The sequence below is a fragment of the Barbus barbus genome, assembly GCF_936440315.1.
Source record: "Barbus barbus genome assembly, chromosome: 29".
Classification (NCBI taxonomy): Eukaryota; Metazoa; Chordata; class Actinopteri; order Cypriniformes; family Cyprinidae; genus Barbus; species Barbus barbus.
The window spans coordinates 28,943,738-28,968,612 of NC_136757.1; the positions used below are offsets into that span (position 1 = coordinate 28,943,738).

Sequence of the window (24,875 nt, forward strand, 5' to 3'; positions counted from 1 at the left end):
TAGGGGCGTTGTTAGGCACGATGCAGAGCTTTTTTATTTGTTAAACCTGGCAACACACTTATGTACGGAAGCGTATTGCATTCACTTGAGGAAAAAAAATCTACTCTGTTTTTCTGAATTAACGAGTTAATTATCTCAGAATTACGAGAATTTTTCATGAAAAAAGTTTTTGCTCTGTTTTTCTGAATTAATGACTTAATTATCTCAGAATTACGAGATAATTTTTCATTAAAAAAGTTTTTGCTCTGTTTTTCTGAATTAATGACTTAATTATCTCAGAATTACGAGAAGTTTTCATGAAAAAAGTTTTTGCTGTTTTTCTGAATTAACGAGTTAATTATCTCAGAATTCTGAGATAATTAAGTCATTAATTCAGAAAAACAGAGCAAAAAAAAATTTATTTTCATTAAAAATTCTCGTAATTCTGAGATAATTAACTTGTTAATTCAGAAAAACAGAGTCGATTTTTTTTCCTCAAGTGAATGCAATATGCTTCCGTACTTATGTCTATGTATAGGCCTTCTTTTTTTTCTGTTGTTTTTATAACTGTACTGCCTTAATGGTTCGATGTTTTGTACGGTTTCATAAAAAAAGAATAATAAATCAGGAAAAAAGATTTTCAAACTGGTTCCAAAGTCCCAATATGAATCAAAAGATTCAAGAACCGGCTCCGAAATTCCGATCTTATCTGAATCAAAAGATAAATGAAACTGTTTAGAAGTTTAGATTTAGATCAAACGATTCACGAACCCGCCCAGATGATCTAAATCAAATGATTCGTGAACCACGAGACTAAAATTCATGTAGCATGATATTTACATACTCAAAGAATCACAGGGTATATGTACAAAAACAGGCTACATGGTACTTACATGTTCTATTCTGTTATTTTGAATGTACTAAAGTGAAACTGTCTAAATGAAAACAAACAAATGAAAACATTTTATTTTTGTTCACGTCACATTCAGCTTTAATAGGAGTACAACATTTGATTTACAGATGCAGAAACAATAGTGAAATGTTCACAGATTTTCAGTGTGGTATTTCATACAAAGCCACCCTAATATATACCTGAAAAAGAAAATAACAAATTCGTCCTTAGGTTAGTGGATAGTTTGTGGGTTGCATTCACACTAGTGACACATCTATAGACTGGTGAAATGCAACGACAGTGTCATGAGAATCAGTCGACACCTGAAATCAATGAACTTTAAGGCAGCTCAATATGTTTCTGATATACACATGGAAAACAAGGATACACCATTATAAAAGTGTCTGATGAAGGCACATTTCTCATGGGAATGTCATTCTAAACTAGGTCATATTACAGTTGTGTTCAGTTAAGGAGTGCAAGGTATTTGGTGATTTGGAAAGCATTGACTGAAATGGCTGAAGTCTCTAACATACTTTTCTTACAGGTAACATTTTCATCTCTAAGCTCATGTACAATCCAGTTCAAATAAGTGACGATTAAATGAAGGCAGAATTGAAAACGAGTGCTTAACTCCTCAATAAACCAACCCATGTTTCTTCTAATCTTTTCACATATGCATAACAAACACACACTTGGAGAGAAAACCAGAAATGTTTCTAAGCAAGTGTTTTGGATCACCTTGGCCACACACTGGGAGTCTATTTGAGGTTTTTGAGCTGCCGGTTGGTGGAGCTGATCTTGCCGTCCATCGTGTCGACCTTATTGAGCAAAGCGTCCAGAGAAACGTCCTGGTCGTCGATCTCGGACTGCAGCCCCAGACCCAGGTTCTTCAGACGACCCAAACCCAACGACATATCATCTGCAGGACACAAACACACGTTCAGATCCGGTGTGATCCCATCAAGGTATGAGGAAAAAAAACATTTTGTGTTTCTCACCGAGGTTAGTGTCCAGTTGTTGATGGGCAGCCCTTAGATGTTTGTTCTTGGGATACCCGTTCTGATCGGACGGCCCATTATCCAGCGAAGCAGACGCTCCGAATCCTGTTCAAACGAACATTAGTGACTCTGATGAGCAGACAAATGCTAATAGTTTGTGAAGCTACAAAACCTTTGAGAATCATTTGTTTCGAACTAGTGATTCAAAGCATGTATCAAACTGCCACAGTCATGCGATTTCAGTAAAGGAGGCTTTGTTACATCATAACAGTTTTGAAACATTTCAGTATTTCAATGGTTCACTGCCAAGAGGGAATGATCCCTGTGATCCCATGAACCAGTGTCTATATGTGACCCTGGACCACAAAACCTGTCATAAGGGTCAATTGTTCGAAATTTATTTATTTATACATCAATGGAAAGCTGATGTATGGTTTGTTATGATAGGACAATATTTGGCTGAGATGCAACTATTTTTTTTTTTCTTTTTTTTTTTATTATGCAAACATACATGCTACTTACAGGTGACAAATCAGATACAGAGTAACCAGGGTCAACAAAACATACATGACAGCCAACATGGTTTGTGTGAGTATGAGTGTGTGTGTGTGTGTGTGTGTGTGTGTGTGTGACTGGGTGTTGGGTTTGGAAGTATAACTAAACAAAATAATATTTTGTTGAGATGCAACTATTAGAAAATCTGGAATCTGAGGGTGCAAAAAAATCTAAATATTGAGAAAATCTCCTTTAAAATTGTTCAAATGAAGTTCTTAGCAATGCATATTATTAATCAAAAATTAAGTTTTGATATATTTACGGTAGGAAATTTACAAAATATCTTCATGGAACATGATCTTTACTTAATATCCTAATGATTTTTGCATTAAAATGTATTTTTGGCTATTGCTACAAATATATCCCAGCGACTTAAGACTGGTTTTGTGCTCCAGGGACACATATGGTTGTTACCTGATTTCAGGTCAATTTTATAAATTTATAGACATTTTAATAATGTGTGTGTGTAATTAAAAGAAAGAGTTTTAGTTAATAGTCTCGTGTTGAACTGATTAACCAATTGTGTTTTTATTGCCATGCCAGTATCTATGGGTGTTTTCATGGCATGTGTTTGAAAATAAATAAATAGTATTAACATACAGTAGAAATGAAAAATCACAACTCATAATCAACTCACATCAATATACAAGAATTTTCATTTCAGTATTTGATAAAAAAAAAATCAGATTATTCTTGGTGAAATGTTTTTTATAACATCCATTAGAGAACTTTGAGTAACGTTTAAAACGTTGCCTGGTGGCATTTACAGCAAAAATAAGGTTATATACACAATTCATATTTAATGGTATCAGATGTTTTGTTAATTGCATTTAATAGCTTACCCTTTCAAAAAAACGTGCAATTGGTTTGTAAAGGTGTTTTTAATGCAGGTTTTTGTTGCATTGACACTGTTTTGACCAGCGTGTGGCGTTAAGTGCTTTGAAACAGAGTCATTATGCAAATTGGTTGAAATGATTCAATGTTTTGAAAAGCGTTGTTTCTCTCATCACTAGGTAATGCTGACTCATGGATAAACATCCTGTATGTGTATGTATAAGTAATGTACGGAGTATATAAGCATGCGTACATTAGGAAGTGCATCATCATGTGTCTGTGTTTACCAGATGTGTCCAGTTTCCTGAGGTTGGGATGGCTGGCTTGGTATTTGTCTTCCTGCTGTTTGCTCTCTGTAAGCGCGTTCTGTAACCTAACATCATCACACATTCACAAAATTAGATTTGCTGTTCAATAATATTCAGAAATGTTTTATTTCCAGATATGGCATCTTCCCTGACTAAGACCTACAGTATATTTAAGCTGATGTGAATCAATGATGTACAGTCTTGGATCTAGTCTAATTTTTACAATAATACAAAGTTTTTTCATATTAATTTTTGGGGAATATATTCAGTATTTTATCAGCTGAACATCTATTCATCACAGCCTTGTTTTCATTTCACATTAAATCTAAAGGCTTTTGCTGTAAATGAGTTCAGTAGGCAAATTAAACTTGTTTTTTTGGCTTTTCCGGGTCTTAAAAGTCTTAATTTGCAGTTCCACAAATTATGGCCTTAAATCAGAACTGAAAGTCTTAAATTCATAAAGTTACACACATTCAGTAAATGTTGCACACACTGCAAAAAATGCTGTTCTTCCTCCGGATTTGTCGTCTCGTTTTCCAGTACAAATATCTAAACATACTTAAATTGAGATAATCGAGATGCAAAATGAAAATATGAAATATTGTTTTCTGAGAAACTGAACAAAATGGAGTGAGTTTGTGCTTAAAACATGAGCAAATATCTGTGGGGAATGAAAACTTGCTTTTCCTTTGAGTTAAGTTAGTTTTTCTGAGCCCACTGGCAGATGTTTCTTCTAGTTTTAATCATAAACTCACTTCATTTTGATCAGTTTCCCAGAAAGCAAGACTTCGTATATTAAGCAATTTTGCTTCTTTAGTAAATGTATCTTGATTTAAGAATCTTTAGACATTTGCACCGGAAAACAAGGCAAAAATACTGATCAAGAACATCCTTTTTTTGCAGTGTTATCAGAAGGTAGATAAAAGTTATTTTAGTGGTTGAGATCAAGCTATTCAAGCCATGAGATTTTTTATTATTAAAATTAATTTGGATTAAAAAGTAATTGAGATTGCTAATATATTTCTTTCCTTTACTTAGTCACAAATATACTTTCATAAAACCTGCAGTTTATAAATGCATAAGTTGATAAAGAGAGTGAAAGAGAAAAGAAAGTGGCAAACATGGAAACTTATTTTGTTTTTAGCAAAAATGCATGTAAACGTATTTCATCTGACCTGCTGTTGGCCTCGTAGGACACGGGCTGCTCCTTTTGAGCAGGTTTGGGAGGTTCAGGTTTGCCTTTGAAATAGTTGACCATGCCCCCCCACACACTCTTAATAGTGCTTATATGCCTCTGGCTCGTCCTCATGTCCTGCTCCATGTTGTCTATCATCTTCTCTGTCCTCTTCAAAGCCTCACCCTGACGAATCAGTTCCTGTGGAGGACAGTGCAGCCATATCAATGAAACCGCCAAAGAGACTAAATACTCTAAAGTTCAGTCTCTAAGTGCTTTCTCTCACCTCCGCTGTCTCGGCTCCGACTTTCTCTGATTCGTAGATGAGTCCGAGCGAGCGGTAGCTGCTGTCCACGGCCGAATGCGCTGTGCGCATCACTTCCTGCTGCAGCTGTCTCTGCCGTCTCTCCGCTGGACTCAGTGAACTCTCCTCCGGATCGTCGTCAAAGTCAAAGCCTCTTCGAGGCTTCGAGTCCTCTTCATCGTCATCATCGGCAAAAGGATTGTGGGATTTGTGGTAGGCAGACATCCTGTGCTAGAGTGAGATGACCGTAAACAGAGATCCAGACATATCTGAGCTGATGAAACATGATTTTATAGGGAATATTTATTCATTTTATATTTGCATACATATTTATTCTTCTTCCTTTTAAGAACATTAATAAATAATGGCCTGGTTTCACAGACAGGGCTTAGACTAAGCCATCATTAGGCCATAGCTCAATTAGGACATTTAAGTAATTTTTATAAACATGCCTTATGAAAAACATTACTGGTGTGCCTCTTGAGACAAAACAAAGGTACAGAAATGTTTTAAGATCAGTCAGAGCAGGTTTCTTTCAGTTCAAACAGCTCAGATTTACATTTTAGTCTAGGACTAAGCTTAAGCCTTGTCTGTGAAACCGGGGGAATATGCAGAAAAATATAAAATAAACAAATATATATATGTGTTAAATTATGTATATGATTTATTATTAATGTTATTTATAATAATAATATTTATTTGATACTTTATTTAATATTGATAATAATATTAAATATTCATATACATAATATATTACTTCTACTAATGGTAATATTGTTTATTATTAGTAGTAGTATTATGCTGTTATTAATCATTCACAAATTAACATTAAATATAAGTATTATACAGGAATTTTACACAAATGCTAAGCAATTTTAAAACTACATAATAATGAGTTAATAGCATAATTGTTCTATACAGTATATAAGATAGCGATGATGTCAAACATCCTAAGGATTATATAAGAATAACACAGTTTCTGTAGATTATGGTAAAAGTGACGCTAGTACTGTGGTAAATGTCTCAAATAACGTGGTGCTTTCTTTTAGTAGAATATCTGGATAAATGCATGATGTGTGTCTTGTATAAAGTACTATGATCGGAAAACACTTCCAGATATAGAGTAAGAGAAGTAAATGTGCCATAATTCTCCTTATTTAACTAGCATTAGCTACATTTAAACTGAACACGCTGAAGAAACTACAGTTTATCTATCTTATCTCCGCATCTAATTAAAACTAACATCATCTTCAAACACATTCCATCTCTGTCTGTTCGATTAAAACACGATATATTGAACATTTTATCGATAAATATGTACCTTTGATCGCTGAAGCCTGATGTTTCTCCTGCTATCAGCTGACGCTTCTTACTACTTCCGGTGCCGTCAGACAGGCCCTTCCTGTTTCACTTGTTGATGTTACTGTTTATGACGCTTTGTTTTGAAGTTTAGGTTTCGAAATCTGAAAATAAAGATAGCTAGAGCTACAATATACACTTAATGAATTTACTTACAACCAATGTTTGCAAGTTATTCAATTTCAAAAATTATTTATTAACCAATTTTTTATTTTCTATTATTATTATTGTTGTTGTTAGTAACATTATTAATATTTTCTTTACATGACAATAATATATAACTACTATTTATTATTATTATTTATACTACTACTATTTAATGTTGTTAATACTCACAATAATACTTATTATTATTATTAATATACGTAATATATTTTTCTACTACTAACGATTATTATTGATTTTTAATATTGTTATAATAATAATAATAATAATACATTTGATATTATTATTATTAGTAATAGTGGTAATATTAGCATTATTATTGTTATTAACAATTCTTTCATTAATAACATCATACATATTTATTTATAAGCATTAATATTACAGAAATACTACAAAAATATAAATGATACTTATATATTACGTCCTCTAATACTTATTATTCATTATTAATATTGTTGAGTAATAACAACAACAACAACAATAAAAATACATTTAATTTTTATAAATAATTATATATGACTACTAGTAGTAAATATTATTAATATTGTTATATGAATTATTAATATTATAATGCGGTTATTAATTCTTTCATAAATTATTAATAATTATACATATTTATATACATATATATTAAACATGAATCAATAATAAAATCTATATTTTCGACAATACTCTATCGATTTTGAAGTTTGTTTGGGTTTCTCTCCAGTTCTCAGTATAGAGTAGATAAGACCCGTTTCTTCACTGCTTTGTATTTTAATGAATGACAGCAGGTTTATAAACCCCCTCTAAATAATCTGTGATTATTAGTAAATATTGATCATCTGTATTTGCGCCAATAAGATCATCTCCGTTCTGATGACGCTCGCGCGCTCCAGCAGCGGCTGTTATTTGTTCCTTCACACTCTCCGTATCGCGCTCGTGTTTTCTTCACACAGACTGAGGCTGCTGCAGAAATCATCGCGCGTTATTAACTCTCCGTGTCGCGTCGTGAATCATGGCGACGCGCGGCTTCTACTTCAACACGGTTCTGTCGCTCGCGCGTTCCCTGGCAGCGCACCGCCCAGCGCCCGGAGAGAAGGTACGACCCGACCCCTGCTCTCGTGCTGCGCCGCAGATGCACATCATACTGCGCTGCTTTACTGTGATGCATTGTTTGCGACAGGTGCCACCGGCTTTAACACCTGCAACCGAGCACTGCGCTTGTATTGGGTTCAGCTTTATTGCTTGACTTTTACACTCATATTCTGCTCATCTGAAATATATAACATGGCACTGTTTTACAATCATATGTTTTGATGCATAATGCAAAAAGTGAATTTCTTGCTCAGTATCATTTACTTGAGAAGCAGATTGGTTTAAATGTAGTTTTCTGAAAAATGCATCAAAATTTTTTATTAAATATATCAGTGGGCTCAGAAAAATAATCTTGTTTTCACTTTGAATTAAGCGACTTTTCTGACCCCACTGACAATTATTTATTTATTTGTTTTTATGCAGTGTTATTTTAGTATATTTGAAATACTATTATAGTTTTGTTTAATATTTTGAGTTCCTTTTTTGGTATTTTGCATTTAAATTTTAGTAAGTTTTTGTCATTTTTTTTAGTTGTTTTGTTCATGTCTGTATGGTTTTTAATTTAGTAATTTATACATTTTATATATTTATTATATTTGTTAATTTTTAGTTATTTTAATATGTCAAGTTAAATAAATGAAAATGAGATGTTGCTTTTTGCAACTATAACTTCATATATTTATTATATTTTATATTATTTTAGTTATCATTTGTTTCAAGTAAAAAAAATGTTTTTTATGGTTTTCGTTAACTATAACCCTTTTTTTAAACGATGAACTCACTTAATTTTAATACTTTTTCATAAAACAACTTAAAATAAGTTTGCTGCTCAAGTAAATGTATCTTGATTTAAGAATATTTAGATATTTGTACTGGAAAACATAAGTAATTATTTTTTATTTTCAAAGGCAATATATTTATAAGCCATATATTTTGCCTTGATCTGGAAACATGAAACATTGATGCTACTTTTGTTGGTTGAACTGAATAAATGCATTACACCTGTTCTAAAACTACTGTAATTTTGGATATGTTTTACATTTTGTATATTAAACCAAACGCAGAAAATCAAATGCAGCAGTTGAGAGCTGTCACGTGCCCAGAGGCTTTTACAGGCACTAAAGCAGCGCCGATGAAAGCCTTTCTTTCTATTCTACACGTTTGCTCTGACACTGTTATAGTACTCATGCAACAGCAGCAGGCGTATAGACTTCCTTTTGCACTCTTGTGAAATGCATTGCCACGTTGCAGACGCCTGTGTGACCGATTCATCTTTCTTCTCATGCATTTGCGCACTGCAGGCAAACATCTACGACTGTTTAAAAACCCTGCATGCGGCAGAGATCGGTATGTTGTTGTATTATAATGAGCAGATGAATTCCCCACACATGCATGCTCTCAGATCATGCGTGCACCTCTCAACAGGTCGTTCTTGTTCTGCAGATGCCAGATCGGTTTGCTTATATCTCCTGAGAGGGAAGTTGTTTAATTTGAGCTTATCAGCAGCATCGTGGCTGCTCGTGTCCGCTGATAAGAAAAGGAAAGCAGATTCGAGTGTCTCTTGATGAAAGCGTGTCTCTTTTCATCAGGTGCAGAAGTTATTATGCATGTGTCCATGCGACAGCCGAGGCGTCTTCACTCTAGATGTCCGGCGCAGGGATGCTGTGATTGCACTGGCTGTATTTCTGGTCGAGTCTGATTTGCAGGTGACTGAGGTTGATTATTAGCATGAGTGTCTTTCACAAGTGCAAAAATGAATATGTGCTGATGCTCAGGATAATCCGAGATCAGGATGAGTTTGTTTCTTCATCAGATTTGGAGAAATGTAGCATTGCATCAGTGTCTCAGCAATGGATGCTCTGCAGTGAATGGGTGCCGTCAGAATGAGAGCTGATAAAAACATCACAATAATCCACAGCACTCCAGTCCATCAGTTAACATCTGGAGAAGACAAAAGATGAAACAAATCCAGCATTAAGATATTTATAACTACAATATGAGTCCGTAATCCATAATAACGCTTCCTCCAGTGAAAAAGTCTGATCTGAATCAGGAGAGAAATCTGCACAGATCAAAACAGCTCTAAACAAATGTGTGAGTGGATTGTAATGTGAAAGACAACAGGAGATGGACCAATCAGATGTGAGCAAAGTCTGACGCATGTCTGACGCAAAAACAGTCACTCCCCCAGTTTCGCTTCCTACAAATTAAAAGTCACGATAAAGTACCTTAAAAAATAAAATCCAACAAAATTGTCTGGCTTTAATGATAATTACAATTTACATTTGATTTATATAATTATAATATGATTCACATCATTATTAATCCATTACACCCAAGCACTTTTAGTTTAACAATTACTATAAAGCATTAATTTTAAATGAATATTAATATATACAGATCATATGTAATATAAATAAGTGGTTGAATCAATAGGTAACACTTTAAAAATGGTGACCTTACATGTTTGAGTCTCTATCGCTATATATTATCAACTATATAAACTAATTTCACAAGTTTCACTTGTGACTGCACTAATAGAGCAAGATAATTTCCTTTATTTGTCCTCTTTCATGGACAAGTACTTTCTTCAGAATCACTTAAACAAAAGAGTTTTGAATATCGTTGGCTCTCTGTGAATCACACTTGCTCTGGGTTGTGATTGGCTGTTCGCCAGTGATGTCACACATTCATGTGCACGAGCTCCACAAACTCGGGATCAAAGCCTGAGTCGACAAAGAAAGCTGATGATCAGCATCATGGTACCAATAAAGCTGGACTGGAGTGGTGTGGTTTTGTCAACTCAAAACTAATCCTGTAACTCTGAATTTGTTCATCTACCATCATGATACAGGCCCCTGGAGTGGTGTGGATTATTGTGATGTTTTTATCAGCTCTCATTGTGACGGCACCCATTCACTGCAGAGCATCAATTGCTGAGACACTGATGCAATGCTACATTTCTCCAAATCTGATGAAGAAACATTTTTGATGTTACATAATTTCCCTGTACAAACATGATTGCATTCAATGTGACATTTGTTGTCTTTTTTGAAGCACCTGATTTTAATATAAATAGATTTTGGATTCGATTTGGATGTATATTCTGATGTAGACTGTCATCAAAATGTTTGCACCTTTGCAGCATGGTTCATGTGAGATATTTGTCTTTCTCAGCACAAAGACACTGTAGTAAGTTACCTGTTGAGTCTGCTGAAGGGATTACCCAGAGTGCAATGGGTGGAGGAGAATGCTGGGAGGAAGTGTAAAGGTACCAGCTCAGTTTTGTCAAGTAGGCCTACATTACTGGATATGTGAACGTTTTGTTTAAAAGTTTGGGGTCAGTAAGGTTTTTACCTTTTTTTTTTTTTTTTTTTAAAGACATTAATACTTTTATTCATCAAGGCTGCATTAAATTGATTAAAAGTGACAGTAAACACATTTATAATTGAAAGATTTCTATTTAAAATAAATGCTGTTCTTTTGAACTTTCTATTCATCTGTGATTTCTGAAAAATAAAATGCATCACAGAAAAATATTGTGCAGCACAACAGTTTTCAACATTGATGATAATCATAAATGTGTGTTGAGCAGTAAATCAGTATATTAGAATGATTTCTGAAGATCATGTGACTCTGAAGACTGGAGTAATGATGCTGAAAATACAGCTGCAGATCACAGAAATAAATTACACTTTAACATGCATTCACATAAAAAACATGTATATTAAATTGTAATGATATTTCACAATAGTACTGTTTTAAAAGTATTTTTTATTAAATGCAGTTTTTTTTTTTTTTTTTTTTTTTTTAAATATTAAAACAAATCTTACCAACTCCAAAATTTTGAATGGTAATGTGTGTGTGTTCTGGGCTTTTGAACGTTAAGCTGTGTTTGTCTTGCCTTGTAATTGTTATATAGAATTGTTATAAAACTTTATCTGATGTGTTTCCATATACAGACATGTAAAAATCGATCTTGTATTTGATATCCTCACAGAGAGTCTCCCAATGGCGGAAAACTTCAGCTTCTGTCTGGTGACGCTCCTGTCTGACGTCGCTCAGAGGGACCCCGAGTCTCGCTCACAGGTCTGATCTTCACTGCACCTCTATCTTTCCATCTTTCTTCTCTTTCACACTCATTTAAGGTCTTTCCGTCCAGATTCTGGAAGCTGTGATAGAAGTGATGCAGTCTCTGCTGGAGATCTGCCAGACGCCGGAGAACCATGATAAAGGTGATTGAGCTCTGCTGCTCGTCACAAACCCACATCTGTGTTCGCTCCCTCCTGACTCACTTCCTGTCTCGCCAGTGTACCTGTGCAGGTATGCTGTTCCATGTCTGCTGGGCGTGGCCCGAGCGTTCGGTCGCTATGGTAACGGCGATGAGCCCCTCCTCTCTCAGCTGTTCCCTCGAGGAGCACCACCGCCGGCTCAGCGCGTGTCTGTGGAGACCGAGGGCATTCGGAGGAGATCCTTCAATGACTTCCGCTCCATTCTGCCTAGTTCACTGCTCACGGCCTGTCAGGGAGACACGCTGAGACGCAAGAGCGGCATCGCCAACCCTGACGCACAGGTCTGCACCGTCTCTCTGTCTCTGGATGTGTGCGGAATGATTGCATACTGTTTTTAGTGTGCAAAAATATGCTTTATATGCAATGCTAAACGTTCAAACAAAATGCATTTTACGTGTTGTCACATGACCACTTTGCATTGTATAATTCAGCGAATTGCATCTGGTTATCATCGAAGCAAAAAATGTGATTTTATTGAAATACATTTGAAAAAAATTTAAGTAAATAAAAAAAATGAAAAAATGTTTTTAAAAGTAGTAATTATCATCAAACAAAATATGCAAAAATAATGACGTAAATAAAGTAAATTATTATTGAAGAATATGCAAAAATATTTTTCAAAGAAACTATGTAAACAAAAACTATCAATGACAAAAACACAGAATATTTTAAAGAAATATGATATATGTATATAAAATAAATTATTATTCAAAAATATACAAAAATAATTTAAGTAATAAATTTTTTTGAAAAATAGGCAGAAGTAGTTAAAGTAAATACAATAAATTATAATTGAATAAAATATTAATTGTTTTTAGAAAAAGTGAATCAATAAATAATTATTGAATAACATGCAAAAATTAAGAAAGAAGTAAATAAAAAAATATATGCAAAAATAATTATTGAATGTTTTAAAAAGTGCATAAAAATGAATTAATGTTATAGTTTTCAAAAATATTATTTTTGGGGGGGGAAACAAATGCAAAAAATTTGAGAAAATGTCTTATCCCCACGATGGTGTGATCTAAAAAAATATTACAAAACATTGTTAAAAATGCTCTATTCTTTTATCAAACTGGAAACGGTCAAGTTGAGCACATTGTTCTGTGGGATATAGTATTGGTTGTGAACTGTACATTTTGGTGAACAGTTGTAGGTCATCCAGGTATTCTTTGTGTACGGGATTATTCACAATCTGTGTACAGTATACAGTGTGTAATAGGGCAGTATGTATTGCAGTCCTCAGACCTGGGTTATGTTCACAGGTGAGTCCGGACAGAGGAGGACCGTCGCCCTGCTCTCCCACAGCTCCAGGACCGCAGTATTTTGAAGGTAATCGCTGTGTCACGACTCTAATCACTGAACAAGCGCTTTTACCGGCTCAGCATTCTTCAGCGGATTCAGAGCTCTTTTCTCAATAGGCCCCTGTGTTTTAGCCGCTCTTTGTTTTAATTCTGTTTGCTTGAGGTTTTATGAGTCACTGCTGAATTATGTTTATTGTCCAAAAATTTCGAAATTGACATTTATACATCTTCTGAGAGCTGAATAAATAATATTTCCATTGATGTATGGTTTGTTATGATCGGACAATATTTGTCTGAGATACAACTATTTGACAATCTGTAATCTGAGGGAGCAAAAAAATCTAAATATTGAGAAAATCTCCTTTAAAGTTGTTCAAATTAAGTTCTTAGCAATGCATATTACTAATCAAAAATGAAGTTTTGATATATTTATGATAAGAAATGTACTAAACATCTTCATGGAACATGATATTTACTTAATATCCTAATGATTTTTGGCATAAAAGAAAAACTAATTTTGACCCATACAATGTATTTTTGGCTATTTCTACAAATATACCCCAGTGACTTAAGACTGGTTTTGTAGTCCAGGGTCACATATACCTGTGCTACTTATGACTTGTGCTCCAGGGTCACATTTAGAAGACTTTTTTGACAGTATTTGTTGTGTGCTCAAACCTCTAGCACAGTGTTAAAGTCCTGCAGTGTTTGATGTGATGCACCGGGTTCACCCACTGCACCATAAAACCAGAGACGTTTGTAAATCTGGTTGTCTGATGCTGTTTTGTCAGGTTCGTATCTGGCAGATGGCGGTGCGGTGAATCCGGATTATTACTTCACGACGGTCAGCTCCAGTTTCTCCATCTCTCCTCTCTGCTCTGGAGACAGCGGACAAGAAATAAACGTCCCTTTAGAGCTGCTGAGATGTCTCTTACAGATGGTACACACTTACTGTGCTCCTCACGGCGTTTGGCAGAAAATACAGCAGCGTACATCAGAATATTGGTCTTTTGTGCAAATGAGTTTTTAAAATAAAGCCTATGCTGATATTTTTAGAGTAGAGCAGCTGATAGACAATTTTATGCTCATTTGTACATGATGCAGTTTGGTCATTTTTATTAGTGTGTGTGTGTATATATATATATATATATATATATATATATATATATATATATATATATATATATATATATATATATATATATATATATATATATACAGTGCCCTCCATAAGTATTGGAACAGTAAAGACAAAATTGCTCTGTTGGCTGTGGAGTCAAGATATTTACAAATATGATTAAAAGATGAATATGAGACAAAACTACAGAATGTCACATTTTATTATTAGCCGTTTCAACACACACATGTTTTACCAAATAAAAAGAACAGCACTTTTAGAGTTCATCCACTCATTGATGTGAGCATAAGTATTGGGACAGTTGAACATAAGGCAGATATAAAAGATTAAAAGCTAGTATTTAGTTGCAGATCCCTTGCACACAATCACAGCAGTGAGTCTGTGACCCATAGACATCACCAGACTCTTGCTCTCATCCTTTGAAATACTTTTCCCAGCCTTTAATGCAGCCAATCCCAATTGTTGCTTGTTTTGGGGAGTTTCTGCCTTTACTCTCCTCTTCAGCTGGTGAAATTCATGTTCAATCAGATTTAAATCTGGAGATTGATTTGGGCAATATAAGACTTTCCATTTCTTTGCTCTTATAAATTCCTTGACTGAACTGGCAGGGTGTTTTGGGTCATTGTCCTGATGCGATATGAAGCACTTCCCAATGAATCTGGTGGCATTTTCTTGAATATTGGGAGGCAAGATGGTTTTGTACCCTTCCAAATTCATTCTGCTACTGTCATCATACATTAAGTCATCAGTAAAGTTGAGAGGGCCTGTTCCAGAGACAGCCATGCATGCCCATGCCATGACACCACCTCCACCATGCTTTACAGATGAGGCTGTATGCTTGGCATCATTGCAGTTCCCTTTATTTCTCCACATTTTTGCTTTCCCATCACTTAGATAAAGGTTCATCTTTGTCTCATCGGTCCACACACACAGTTACAAAACTCTTCTGGCTCACCTTTGTGCTTTTTTGCAAACTCTACTCTTGTCTTTCTATGTTTGGTGCTGGTCAGAGGTTTGCATCTTGCTGTGTAGCATCTGTAATTCTGTGTCAAAGTCTCCTGAGGACAGTAGATTGTCAGAGCATCACCCCAGCTTTCTGGAAGTTGTTGGTGATGTTACAGACACGTCTTTTAGGAGTCATTTTCACAGCTTTTATGATTTGTCTGTGATCAACTACTGTTGTTTTCTCAGCCGATCAGGTCGTTGTTGGTTGCTGGTGTTGCTGGTGGTTTCCAAACTCTTGATTTCTCCATGCCCTTTGTTTTTGCTAGAGCTCTAACTGACTTCCTCTTTTCTTTTAGCATCCAAATTGCTTGCTTTTCTCTCAAAGTCAGCTCCCTCATCTTCATCCTGGTTTGTGTGTGTCATCATCGAATGCAAGATTCAGAATACAGAAGTAATGGATATAACTCATACAACACATTCCCTGCTTTTAATATCTGAAGAATTAATGCAACAGGACACAGCTGATCACTTAGAAAGACCTGTGAGGCAACTGCTCCAATACTTATGCTCACATCAGATAGAGGGATGAAACTGTAAAAGTGCTGAACTTCTTAGCTGCTAAAACATCTATGTGTTGAATCACCCAATAATAAAATGTTACATTCTGTAGTTTTGTCTCATATTCATCTTTTAATCATATTTGTACATGTCTCCACAGCCAACAGAGCAATTTTGTCTTTACTTTTACAATACTTTTGGAGGGCACTCGTGTGTGTGTGTGTGTACACATACACATATACATATATATATATATATATACATATAATTTACAATAACACTGTTTTTGTTTAACATTAACCATATTGATTTCTTCGCTTGTAAACTTCACAAATAATATTGAAAATGAATGTATATTTTACAAAAATGTATAACATACCCTTCATCATATTTGCTGAATAAAGCCCAAAACTCTTTTCTTACAAATTTTGAGTTGCTGATTCCGTTTGTCACGTCGTATTTTTACTAAATATGATGCATTTCGTAGCATTTTTGCTTTCACCAACCATTTGTAAAGTGAAGAAGTCTTGAATGATCTCTTAGTCATCAGAAAAACTTCCACAACACGATTCCTGTCTTCATCTGAGCCAGATTACAACTATTTATTCAATTCTCAGCATATTTGACTCATTTTCATTAATCCTGATACATTTTGAATGCTACTACTTGCTATTTTGACTGCTTTTGTTGTTTTGTATTAAAAAAAATATTATTGGTTAAAAAAAAAGGAAAATATTTGCTAAAATAATTGAATAAATAAAGTATAAAAGAGAGTAATATTTTTAAAATGATAAATAATACAGAAAAAGTAAGTAAAAATAAGTTATTAATAAAAGGTTTGTTTATAAAAAAAATCATGGATTTTATGAACCGCAATATCAAATTACATAATATTGTTTTGCAAATACTTTTTTGCAAACCAGCAGAACCTTTCTTTCAAGAAACCGAGCAGTGTAATTCATTAAAATGAGATGTCCGTAGGAAACCTAACACTTCTGATAATTAACCAAGTGTCACTGGCCCTAAATCTCCAAATATTGATTCATCACCCTGTTAATATCTCACTGTTGTTTCCGCAGGTGAAGCATTTTGTCTCGGATCCGTTCCTCAAGACTCTGGACGCTGTCGTGTCTGAGGTTACAGAGGTGAAGACAAACGTTTCATTGAATAGGTTTCACAAACCAGATGCTCAAGCCCGTTTGTTTGCTTGTTTTGTGCTTCCTAATTTTCCCTTTCCTTTTTTTCCTCCATTAATGAAGGCAAATCCAGGCATCAATCTCTTCTACAAAGCCTTCAGCGACCCGCTGTACGTCAGCATGTTCAAGATGCTGCGAGACACGCTTTATTACATGAAAGGTTATTATTTAGCTTAAATGAACACTTCTTTAATGTTTGTGTTTGATAATGTCTTTGAAGGCTCTTTGACCTTTGCCGTATGTGATCGTTTCATATGAATCTCTGGCCAGATGTGCAGACGAGCTTCGTTAAGGAGGTTCATGACTTCGTTCTGGAGCAGTTCAGCAGCAGCCAATCAGAGTTCCATAGGGTTCTCCATGAGGAACGGTTGCCGGGGGAACCCAATCCTCTCAAGCTCCGTTGTCATGCCAACGCAGCCTGTGTGGACCTCATGGTGTGGGCCGTCAAAGATGAGCAAGGTCTGTAGATCCTGTCAATCATTGCTGCACAAACACACACTGGTCATATAGTAGGATGCACCGGGGCATGTTGTCACTCTCCCGTGGAGGTTAATCTGGGTGGGATTGTGTTAATATATTCGAATGTCGATTTCTATATAGACACTATGAAACCAATAAATCTATGTAAACTGTGAAATCAAAATGATCATGCACATTTCTGGTTTTATTATAAACAATTGATGAGGGTGTAAGTAAATAATAACAAATTATTAAATGAATAACGTAAATAAAATAAAATTATTCTTGAAAAATGCAAAAAAAGTAATGTAATTAAAAAAAAAAGTTAAATAATTTATTCATGAAAACTATACAAAAATATTTTTAGGAAACGCATAAATAAAAATAAATTAATGGAAATTATTTGCCAAAAATGTATTTGACATTTTTAGTGCATTTGACTGCTTTTGATGTTTTGTATATAAAAACAAAATATTGAAAAAAATACTTTTAAAAATATAAATTATTACAAATATGACAAAATATTTAAGAAAAAAGTAAATAAAAACAAATTGTGAAAAAACGTCATGGAAATTAAACTAATGATTATTAAAGAGTAAAAGAACATTAAAAATGTTGCCTTGGCAACTAACTGAATTAATTAGTTGAAGTACAAAATGTAATAGAAAATATTAAAAACTATTAACAATTACTAAAACTTGAACTAAAATGAAAATCAAAACAAAATATATATGATAATATAAAAATAAAAGCTGTTTCAAAGTATTCTTAAATACTAATAATAGTATATAAATAATGCTAAAATATCACTGATCAAGTAGGCATTTAGTCATTGTTTTAGGCTGTTTTTGTTGGTAATGTAGCAAAAAAATTAAATAAAATGAAATTGCTGCAAATTCACATTCAAGTCTGGGTCACTTTTCAGCATCCAGTTAATAAGATCCCGACCCATCCTGTCATCATCATTAATGTCAGTAATAAATGTGTCACATCTGGCTTGGAGTTGGTGTCTGTGTTCTGGAAAGCGCTGCAAATATTTTGCATGTTACTGAATAAAATACGTTTTGTTTTCTCTTGCTGTTGTTCTTTCAGGAGCTGAGAATCTGTGCACTAAACTGTCAGAGAAACTTCAGTCCAAAACCTCCAGTAAAGTGATCATCGCTCATATGCCACTGCTCATCTGCTGCTTACAGGTGAAGAGCGTCAGGCTGTGTGTGTGTGTGTGTGTGTGTGTGTGTGTGTGTGTGTGTGTTAGGGAGCTCGTGAGTGACGTGTGTGTGTGTGTGTGTCTCAGGGTTTAGGGCGTCTGTGCGAGCGTTTCCCCGTCATCGCTCACTCTGCCACCACGTCTCTGAAGGATTTCCTGGTGATTCCGTCGGCTGTTCTGATCAAACTCTATAAGTATCACAGTCAGAGCAGCTCAGGTGAGTTCAGCTTCTCCTCTGAGAGGTGCCTGCTCTCTTGAGGAGGATTACATTATTGTGCTACTCCTAATGAAAGTAAATGTTGTATAAAGTCAGTAATGTATAAAATAGTTATTTTAAAAAATTAAGTTTTATTTTTATTATTTTTAATATTAGTGTGGACTGCAAATGCTCATTGGCCACATTCATTTTAATAATAATATTCCCACAAATAATGTGAATATTTTTAATTATTATTTTTGTTTATTTGCTATAATATATTCAAATGATATAATAATAATAAAAATAATAATAATAATATTTAAAGAGCCAAAAATGATATTAAAATAAAAATATAAGCTACAAAATAATATTATAGCAATAATTATGTTTCACACTTATATAAATATATTTTATATTATTATAAGTATTATTTTAAATATATAATAATTAATAAATTTTTTGCTCCGCTGACATTGTTGACATGCAGTCTCTGTATCTGTATATATCATTTTTACATCTTTTCCTTTAGGAGGCGGCGGGATCAAAATCAATGTGACCAATGAACATGCTCTGTCCTCGCTCAACCTGCTGTCCAACAGGAAAGACCAGCCGTCTATGTACGAGCAGCTCCGAGACATTTCCATCGACAACATCTGCAGGTCTGCCTCTCTTTTAGATCACTTTCTGAAGTTCAGCTATACTGAAATCCCTCTCTGCTCTGAGTTTGAGTCATTTATAACATGCATGTGAAGACACCGCATGTGTCAACCATCTGCACAAACTTATGATAAGTGCTTATCAACAAAGGCTCCCTGTAGATTTACTGTCAAAATAAGTTAAAAATGAAGAGATTCACATAATATAAATATGACATAAATGAGTATTGTAATTTTACAGTCATAATGCAAAATAAAATGATGATAATATTTCCTCACGCTCTAATGTAATTAATACCTTTTTAAATAAATATAATATTTTGTTTATTTAATGGTAAAATATTACAGGAGTAATTGTAGTATTTTTATATATTTTTTAGTAGTAGTAATAATAATAATTTAAAGGTTTTATTTAGTATTTTTTATATTTTAGTATATATTTTTATATTTAGTAGTAATAATAATAATAATAATTCACAACATTAATATAATCACAACATTATGGCCAAATTTTCTCAGATAAATTGCAATTCTCTCCCCAAATTGTGCAACTCTAGTCATAAAACCATAAAAATTTGAAATAAATCAGCTTTATTTCAGCTAGTTGCCAAGGCCAAATATCTCATTTTCTTTAGTTTAATTTGTAGTAAATTAAAACGAATAAATAAAAACTGTAAAGGCATATTAAAAATGACAAAAACTGATAAATATAAGAATAAAATCTAATTAAAACCAATAAAAAAATTATAATAGTATCTCAATGATGCTAAAATGAATATGTGAATTGGATTGCAAGGTTTAGGATATAAACACAACTCCAGATTCATTCTGATTGAAATGTAAATGCGTGCGTGTCGTCTGCAGATGTCTGAAAGCTGGGCTCACGATGGATCCTGTAATAGTGGAGGCGTTTTTAGCCAGCCTGTCAAACCGGCTCTACATCTCCCAGGAAAATGACAAGTGAGGAATCAAACACTGTCTCTGTCTCTCTGAGTGATGTGCTGGGGTGTTATTGACTCAGGCGGGTGTGTTTCTCCTCAGGGAGGCTCATCTCATCCCGGATCACACCATCCGTGCGCTCGGACACATCGCTGTGGCCATGAGAGACTGTCCGAGAGTGATGGAGCCCATCCTGCAGATCCTGCAGCAGAAGTTCTGCCAGCCGCCCTCGCAGCTAGACGTGCTGATCATAGACCAGCTGGGCTGCATGGTCATTACTGGCAACGTAAGGACACACATAATTACAGCTGTTCACTGCATGAAGCTGCATTTATTTTCAGTCGATTGTTTCTTTCTTTGTCTTGTGCGCTTCACCACCCACAGTGTTGCAGAAAAATAGAATTAAACAGACATTCTGATGTACAGGAAAACCTGTTTAAAGATGAATTAAACTTGTTTTAATGCTTGAAAGCCTTTTGTCGTTGACCCATATACAAGATGTAGGATTGGTCACATGTATATTTATTGAAATGAGAAGAATTGCCTTTGTGATTAGTGTTTTTTTCTTCCTTGACTGTAAAACACATTTGATTGGAGTATCCTGCTTTAAATGATGCCAGGATACATTTTTACTCAAAGTACATTAATGTACATTTAAAAAAAAATCTTTAAAGTTTTTAGAATTCTTATCAAATTGAAAAATTCAGTGTAATTGTTATTTATCTATTTTTGTCTTTTTGTAAAAAAAAATATTTTATACAATTCATTAAATTATTTTTGTATTGAGACTATTTTAAATCACGAATATGGCAAATCTACAGCATGTTACTGTATTATTAATGCTGTTATTATTATTATTATAAATAGAAGTTAGAAGTAGTGTTTGAATTTAAGATGTGGTGCTTCTAATTCTCTGTTTTCTTTGTCCGGCATCTATTTTAAGGACAGGAAGTGTATGTGTGTTACTCACCATGGTTGATTTTTTTTTTTTTTTTCTCACCTGCATTTGGCGGGTGTTAATTCTTGATCTTGATCTTGAAAAGATAATTTGTGTTTTTTCTGATAATGTGTGTTTTTATTACAGCAATACATCTATCAGGAGGTCTGGAACCTGTTCCAGCAGATCAGTGTGAAAGCCAGTAATGTGGTGTATTCAGCCACCAAAGACTACAAAGACCACGGATACAGGTGTGTGTGTGTGTGTGTGTGTGTGAGAGAGAGAGAGAGCATGCAGACTTTACCTGATGCATTGTTATACATTCATTTTCTGCATTAGAGATGCTTGATGGCAGGATTTTATGCTATTGTAGCGCTTTTTTTCGTTTTAAGTCCATTCATAATATATGCCAAGGTTTTCTGCACCAAAAACTATCGTAATTTATTTTTTTATGACCATATTCCAGCCTCTCTCTGAACTTTAGAATGAATTTAAATTTTAATTAAACAGGATGTTTAATTAGTTTGATTTTTGCAATTGCATCTTTTTAGATTTCTGTATGTATGCATTTAGACAGCCGAGCCCCATTTCATACTTTTATATGCATTTTATTTTAAGTGGAGGAGATGCAAGCACAAATTATGATTTTGGAAGGGCTTATTAACTTTGACTTTCAATATATGTTTTGTATAAAATATTAAACAAAATATTTAATACATTTTATTTTATTCTATTTAACAGAATACAATTATAATCGTATAAAGTTATATTATAAATTAATAATAGTAAATTATGTAAATATTAATTACCTTTCTTAAATTTATGTAAATGACCCTTCTGTATGAGCATAATTTACTACTAATAATTTTGACTAAAAGGGATTTTTTTAAATAAAATATTTAACCGGATATTTAATATAATATTTTATTTTATGCACTTAAATATGATAATATTATAAAAATGATATTATAAATAAATAATAGTAAATTCCGTAAATATTAATTACCTTTCTTGAATTTATGTAAATTACCCTTCTGTATGAGCATAATTTACTAATAATAATTTTGACTTAAAAGTTATATTTTATATAAAATATTTAGCAGAATATTTAATGACTTGTTGTTTTATACAATTAAATATAATAATATTAAAATTATAATATTATAAAATTATTATAAATCAATAATAGTGAAATTTTTGAATTTGTGTATTGGCATAATTTACACCGTTTATCATAAGGACAGGTCAAATTACTGAATATTTAGAATCAGAATCAGCTTTATTGCCAGGTATGTTTGCACATACGAGGAATTAGTTTTAGTGACAGTAGCTCCACAGTACAGCAGAATGACAGCAACAGGACACAGATAATAAAAAATTTAAATAAAATAAATAATGTACAAAAATGGACAGTGTGCCAAATAGCACAAACACAATATACAACAGACAATTCGGTATGTACAGGTATGTTAGGTGCAAATTTGAAATGTAATAATTATGTGTGTAAAATCAAATAAAAAGTATGATTGTGTTGTGTGTTTCATGTTTATTGTTAAGAGTGCAAGTGTTCATGAGATGGATTGCCTGAGGGAAGAAACTGTTCCTGTGTCTGGCCGGTCTGGTGCTCAGAGCTCTGTAGCGTCGACCAGACGGCAGCAGTTCAAAGAGGTTGTGTGCTGGATGTGAGGGGTCCAGAGTGATTTTACCAGCACTTTTGCTCACTCTGGATGAGTACAGTTCTTGCAGTCCGGACTACCCTCTGTAGTCTTCTGAGGTCAGATTTGGTAGCTGAGCTGAACCAGATAGTTATTGAGGTGCAGAGGATGGATTCAATGATGGCAGAGTAGAACTGTTTCAGTAAGTCCTGTGGCAGGTTGAACTTCCTCAGCTGGCGAAGAAAGTACAACCTCTGCTGGGCCTTCCTGACAATGGAGTCTATGTGAATATCCCACTTCAGGTCCTGAGAGATGGTGGTGCCCAGGAATCTGAATGACTCCACTGCAGTCACAGTGCTGTTCATGATGGTGAGTGGGGGGAGAGCAGGGGGGTTTCTCCTGAAGTCCACGATCATCTCCACAGTTTTGAGCGTGTTCAGCTGCAGGTTGTTAAGCACCAGACAGCCAGCTCCTTAACCTCCTGTCTGTAAGCAGACTTGTCACCATCCTGGATGAGGCCGATCAGTGTGGTGTCGTCTGCAAACTTCAAGAGCTTGACAGAGGGGTCTTTAGATGTGCAGTCGTTGGTGTAGAGGGAGAAGAGCAGTGGGGAGAGAACACAGCCCTGAGGCGCTCCAGTGCTAATCGTATGGGTGCTGGATGTGTATTTTCCCAGCCTCACCAGCTGCTGCCTGTCTGTCAGGAAGATGTTGATCCACTGACAGACAGAGGTGGGGACGGGGAGCTGAGTTAGTTTGGGCAGGAGGAGGTTTGGAATGATAGTGTTAAAGGCCGAGCTGAAGTCCACAAACAGGATCCTCACATAAGTCCCTGGTCTGTCCAGATGCTTCAGGATGAAGTGCAGTCCCATGTTGATGTTTGCTCTGTAGACAAACTGCAGGGGGTCCAGTGATGTCCTTCAGATGAGCCAGAAGCAGTTTTTCAAATGACTTCATGACCACAGATGTTAGAGCCACAGGTCTGTAGTCGTTAAATCCTGTAATCTTGGGTTTCTTTGGGACGGGGATTATGGTGGAGTGTTTGAAGCATGAGGGGACTTCACACAGCTCCAGTGATCGATGTTAAGTAAATTTCTGTCAGTTCTTCATATTTTATGTGATTCATACTTCTGTGCTGTTTATTCCTTAAAATCCACTTCCAGTGTGTCTCTGGTGTGTGTGTGTGTGTGTGTTTGTGCAGGCACTGCTCTCTAGCTGTGATAAACGCCCTGGCTAATATCGCGGCTAACCTGCAGGGGGAGCAGCTGGTGGACGAGCTGCTGGTCAATCTGCTGGAGCTGTTCGTTCAGCTCGGCCTGGAGGGCAAGAGAGCCAGTGAACGCGCCAGTGATAAAGGACCGGCCCTCAAAGTCAGTCTGTGTTTTGAGTCAGTCTGGCTCTACACTTACAGATAGCAGGATTCTAGAATGTTTCAGTGTGTCTGGTATGTTGTTTTAATTGAGTTATTTTATTTTCTAGGCATCCAGCAGTGCTGGTAATCTAGGCGTCCTCATCCCTGTAATCGCTGTGGTAAGACACACAGACAAACACACCATGTTTAGACATCCGAGCCCCATTTCTTTCTTTTTATATGCCATTTTATTTAAGGGGAGGTGCTGCAAGCATTAGTTGATTTTGTATTAATACACTTTATTTTATACCATTTAGTAGAATAATATTACAATTATAATTTTATAATTAATATAAAATTAAGTGTTATTACATTCAAAGGTCATAAAATTC

The 24,875-nt window shown here is 34.8% G+C and overlaps 2 protein-coding genes across 6 annotated transcripts in view; one reads left to right on the plus strand and one right to left on the minus strand.

Moving 5' to 3' along the window:
- Nucleotides 1-917: 917 nt before the first annotated feature.
- Nucleotides 918-6,452, minus strand: LOC306849016 (synaptosomal-associated protein 29-like). Of its 5 annotated transcripts, none has more exons than XM_079383851.1 (7): nt 6,369-6,452; nt 5,030-5,278; nt 4,745-4,944; nt 3,549-3,634; nt 1,873-1,977; nt 1,613-1,793; nt 930-1,071 (listed from the first exon to the last, which is right to left on the minus strand). In XM_079383851.1, exons 2-6 carry the CDS (start codon nt 5,270-5,272, stop codon nt 1,633-1,635), a joined length of 795 nt encoding a protein of 264 aa, XP_079239977.1. In that variant the 5' UTR covers nt 5,273-5,278; nt 6,369-6,452; the 3' UTR covers nt 930-1,071; nt 1,613-1,632. The 5 variants fall into 5 exon arrangements, with proteins under 5 accessions (XP_079239974.1, XP_079239975.1, XP_079239976.1 ...); XM_079383852.1 differs by having other exon boundaries at nt 955-1,071; nt 5,030-5,321; nt 6,369-6,445; XM_079383848.1 differs by having other exon boundaries at nt 918-1,793.
- Nucleotides 6,453-7,503: 1,051 nt separating this feature from the next.
- LOC306848929 (phosphatidylinositol 4-kinase alpha-like) overlaps nt 7,504-24,875 on the plus strand; it is a 52,477-nt gene continuing 35,105 nt past the window's right edge. Inside the window, exons 1-19 of the mRNA XM_079383719.1 lie at nt 7,504-7,652; nt 9,238-9,354; nt 10,826-10,919; nt 11,649-11,737; nt 11,811-11,883; nt 11,959-12,221; nt 13,206-13,272; nt 14,036-14,184; nt 16,965-17,030; nt 17,145-17,241; nt 17,352-17,540; nt 18,633-18,733; nt 18,835-18,964; nt 19,476-19,605; nt 20,467-20,562; nt 20,644-20,827; nt 21,626-21,729; nt 24,334-24,502; nt 24,612-24,662. Of these exons, the coding sequence (XP_079239845.1) occupies nt 7,569-7,652; nt 9,238-9,354; nt 10,826-10,919; nt 11,649-11,737; nt 11,811-11,883; nt 11,959-12,221; nt 13,206-13,272; nt 14,036-14,184; nt 16,965-17,030; nt 17,145-17,241; nt 17,352-17,540; nt 18,633-18,733; nt 18,835-18,964; nt 19,476-19,605; nt 20,467-20,562; nt 20,644-20,827; nt 21,626-21,729; nt 24,334-24,502; nt 24,612-24,662 (2,253 nt within the window). The 5' untranslated portion in view covers nt 7,504-7,568. The remainder of the gene's footprint in view (nt 7,653-9,237; nt 9,355-10,825; nt 10,920-11,648; nt 11,738-11,810; nt 11,884-11,958; nt 12,222-13,205; nt 13,273-14,035; nt 14,185-16,964; nt 17,031-17,144; nt 17,242-17,351; nt 17,541-18,632; nt 18,734-18,834; nt 18,965-19,475; nt 19,606-20,466; nt 20,563-20,643; nt 20,828-21,625; nt 21,730-24,333; nt 24,503-24,611; nt 24,663-24,875) is intronic.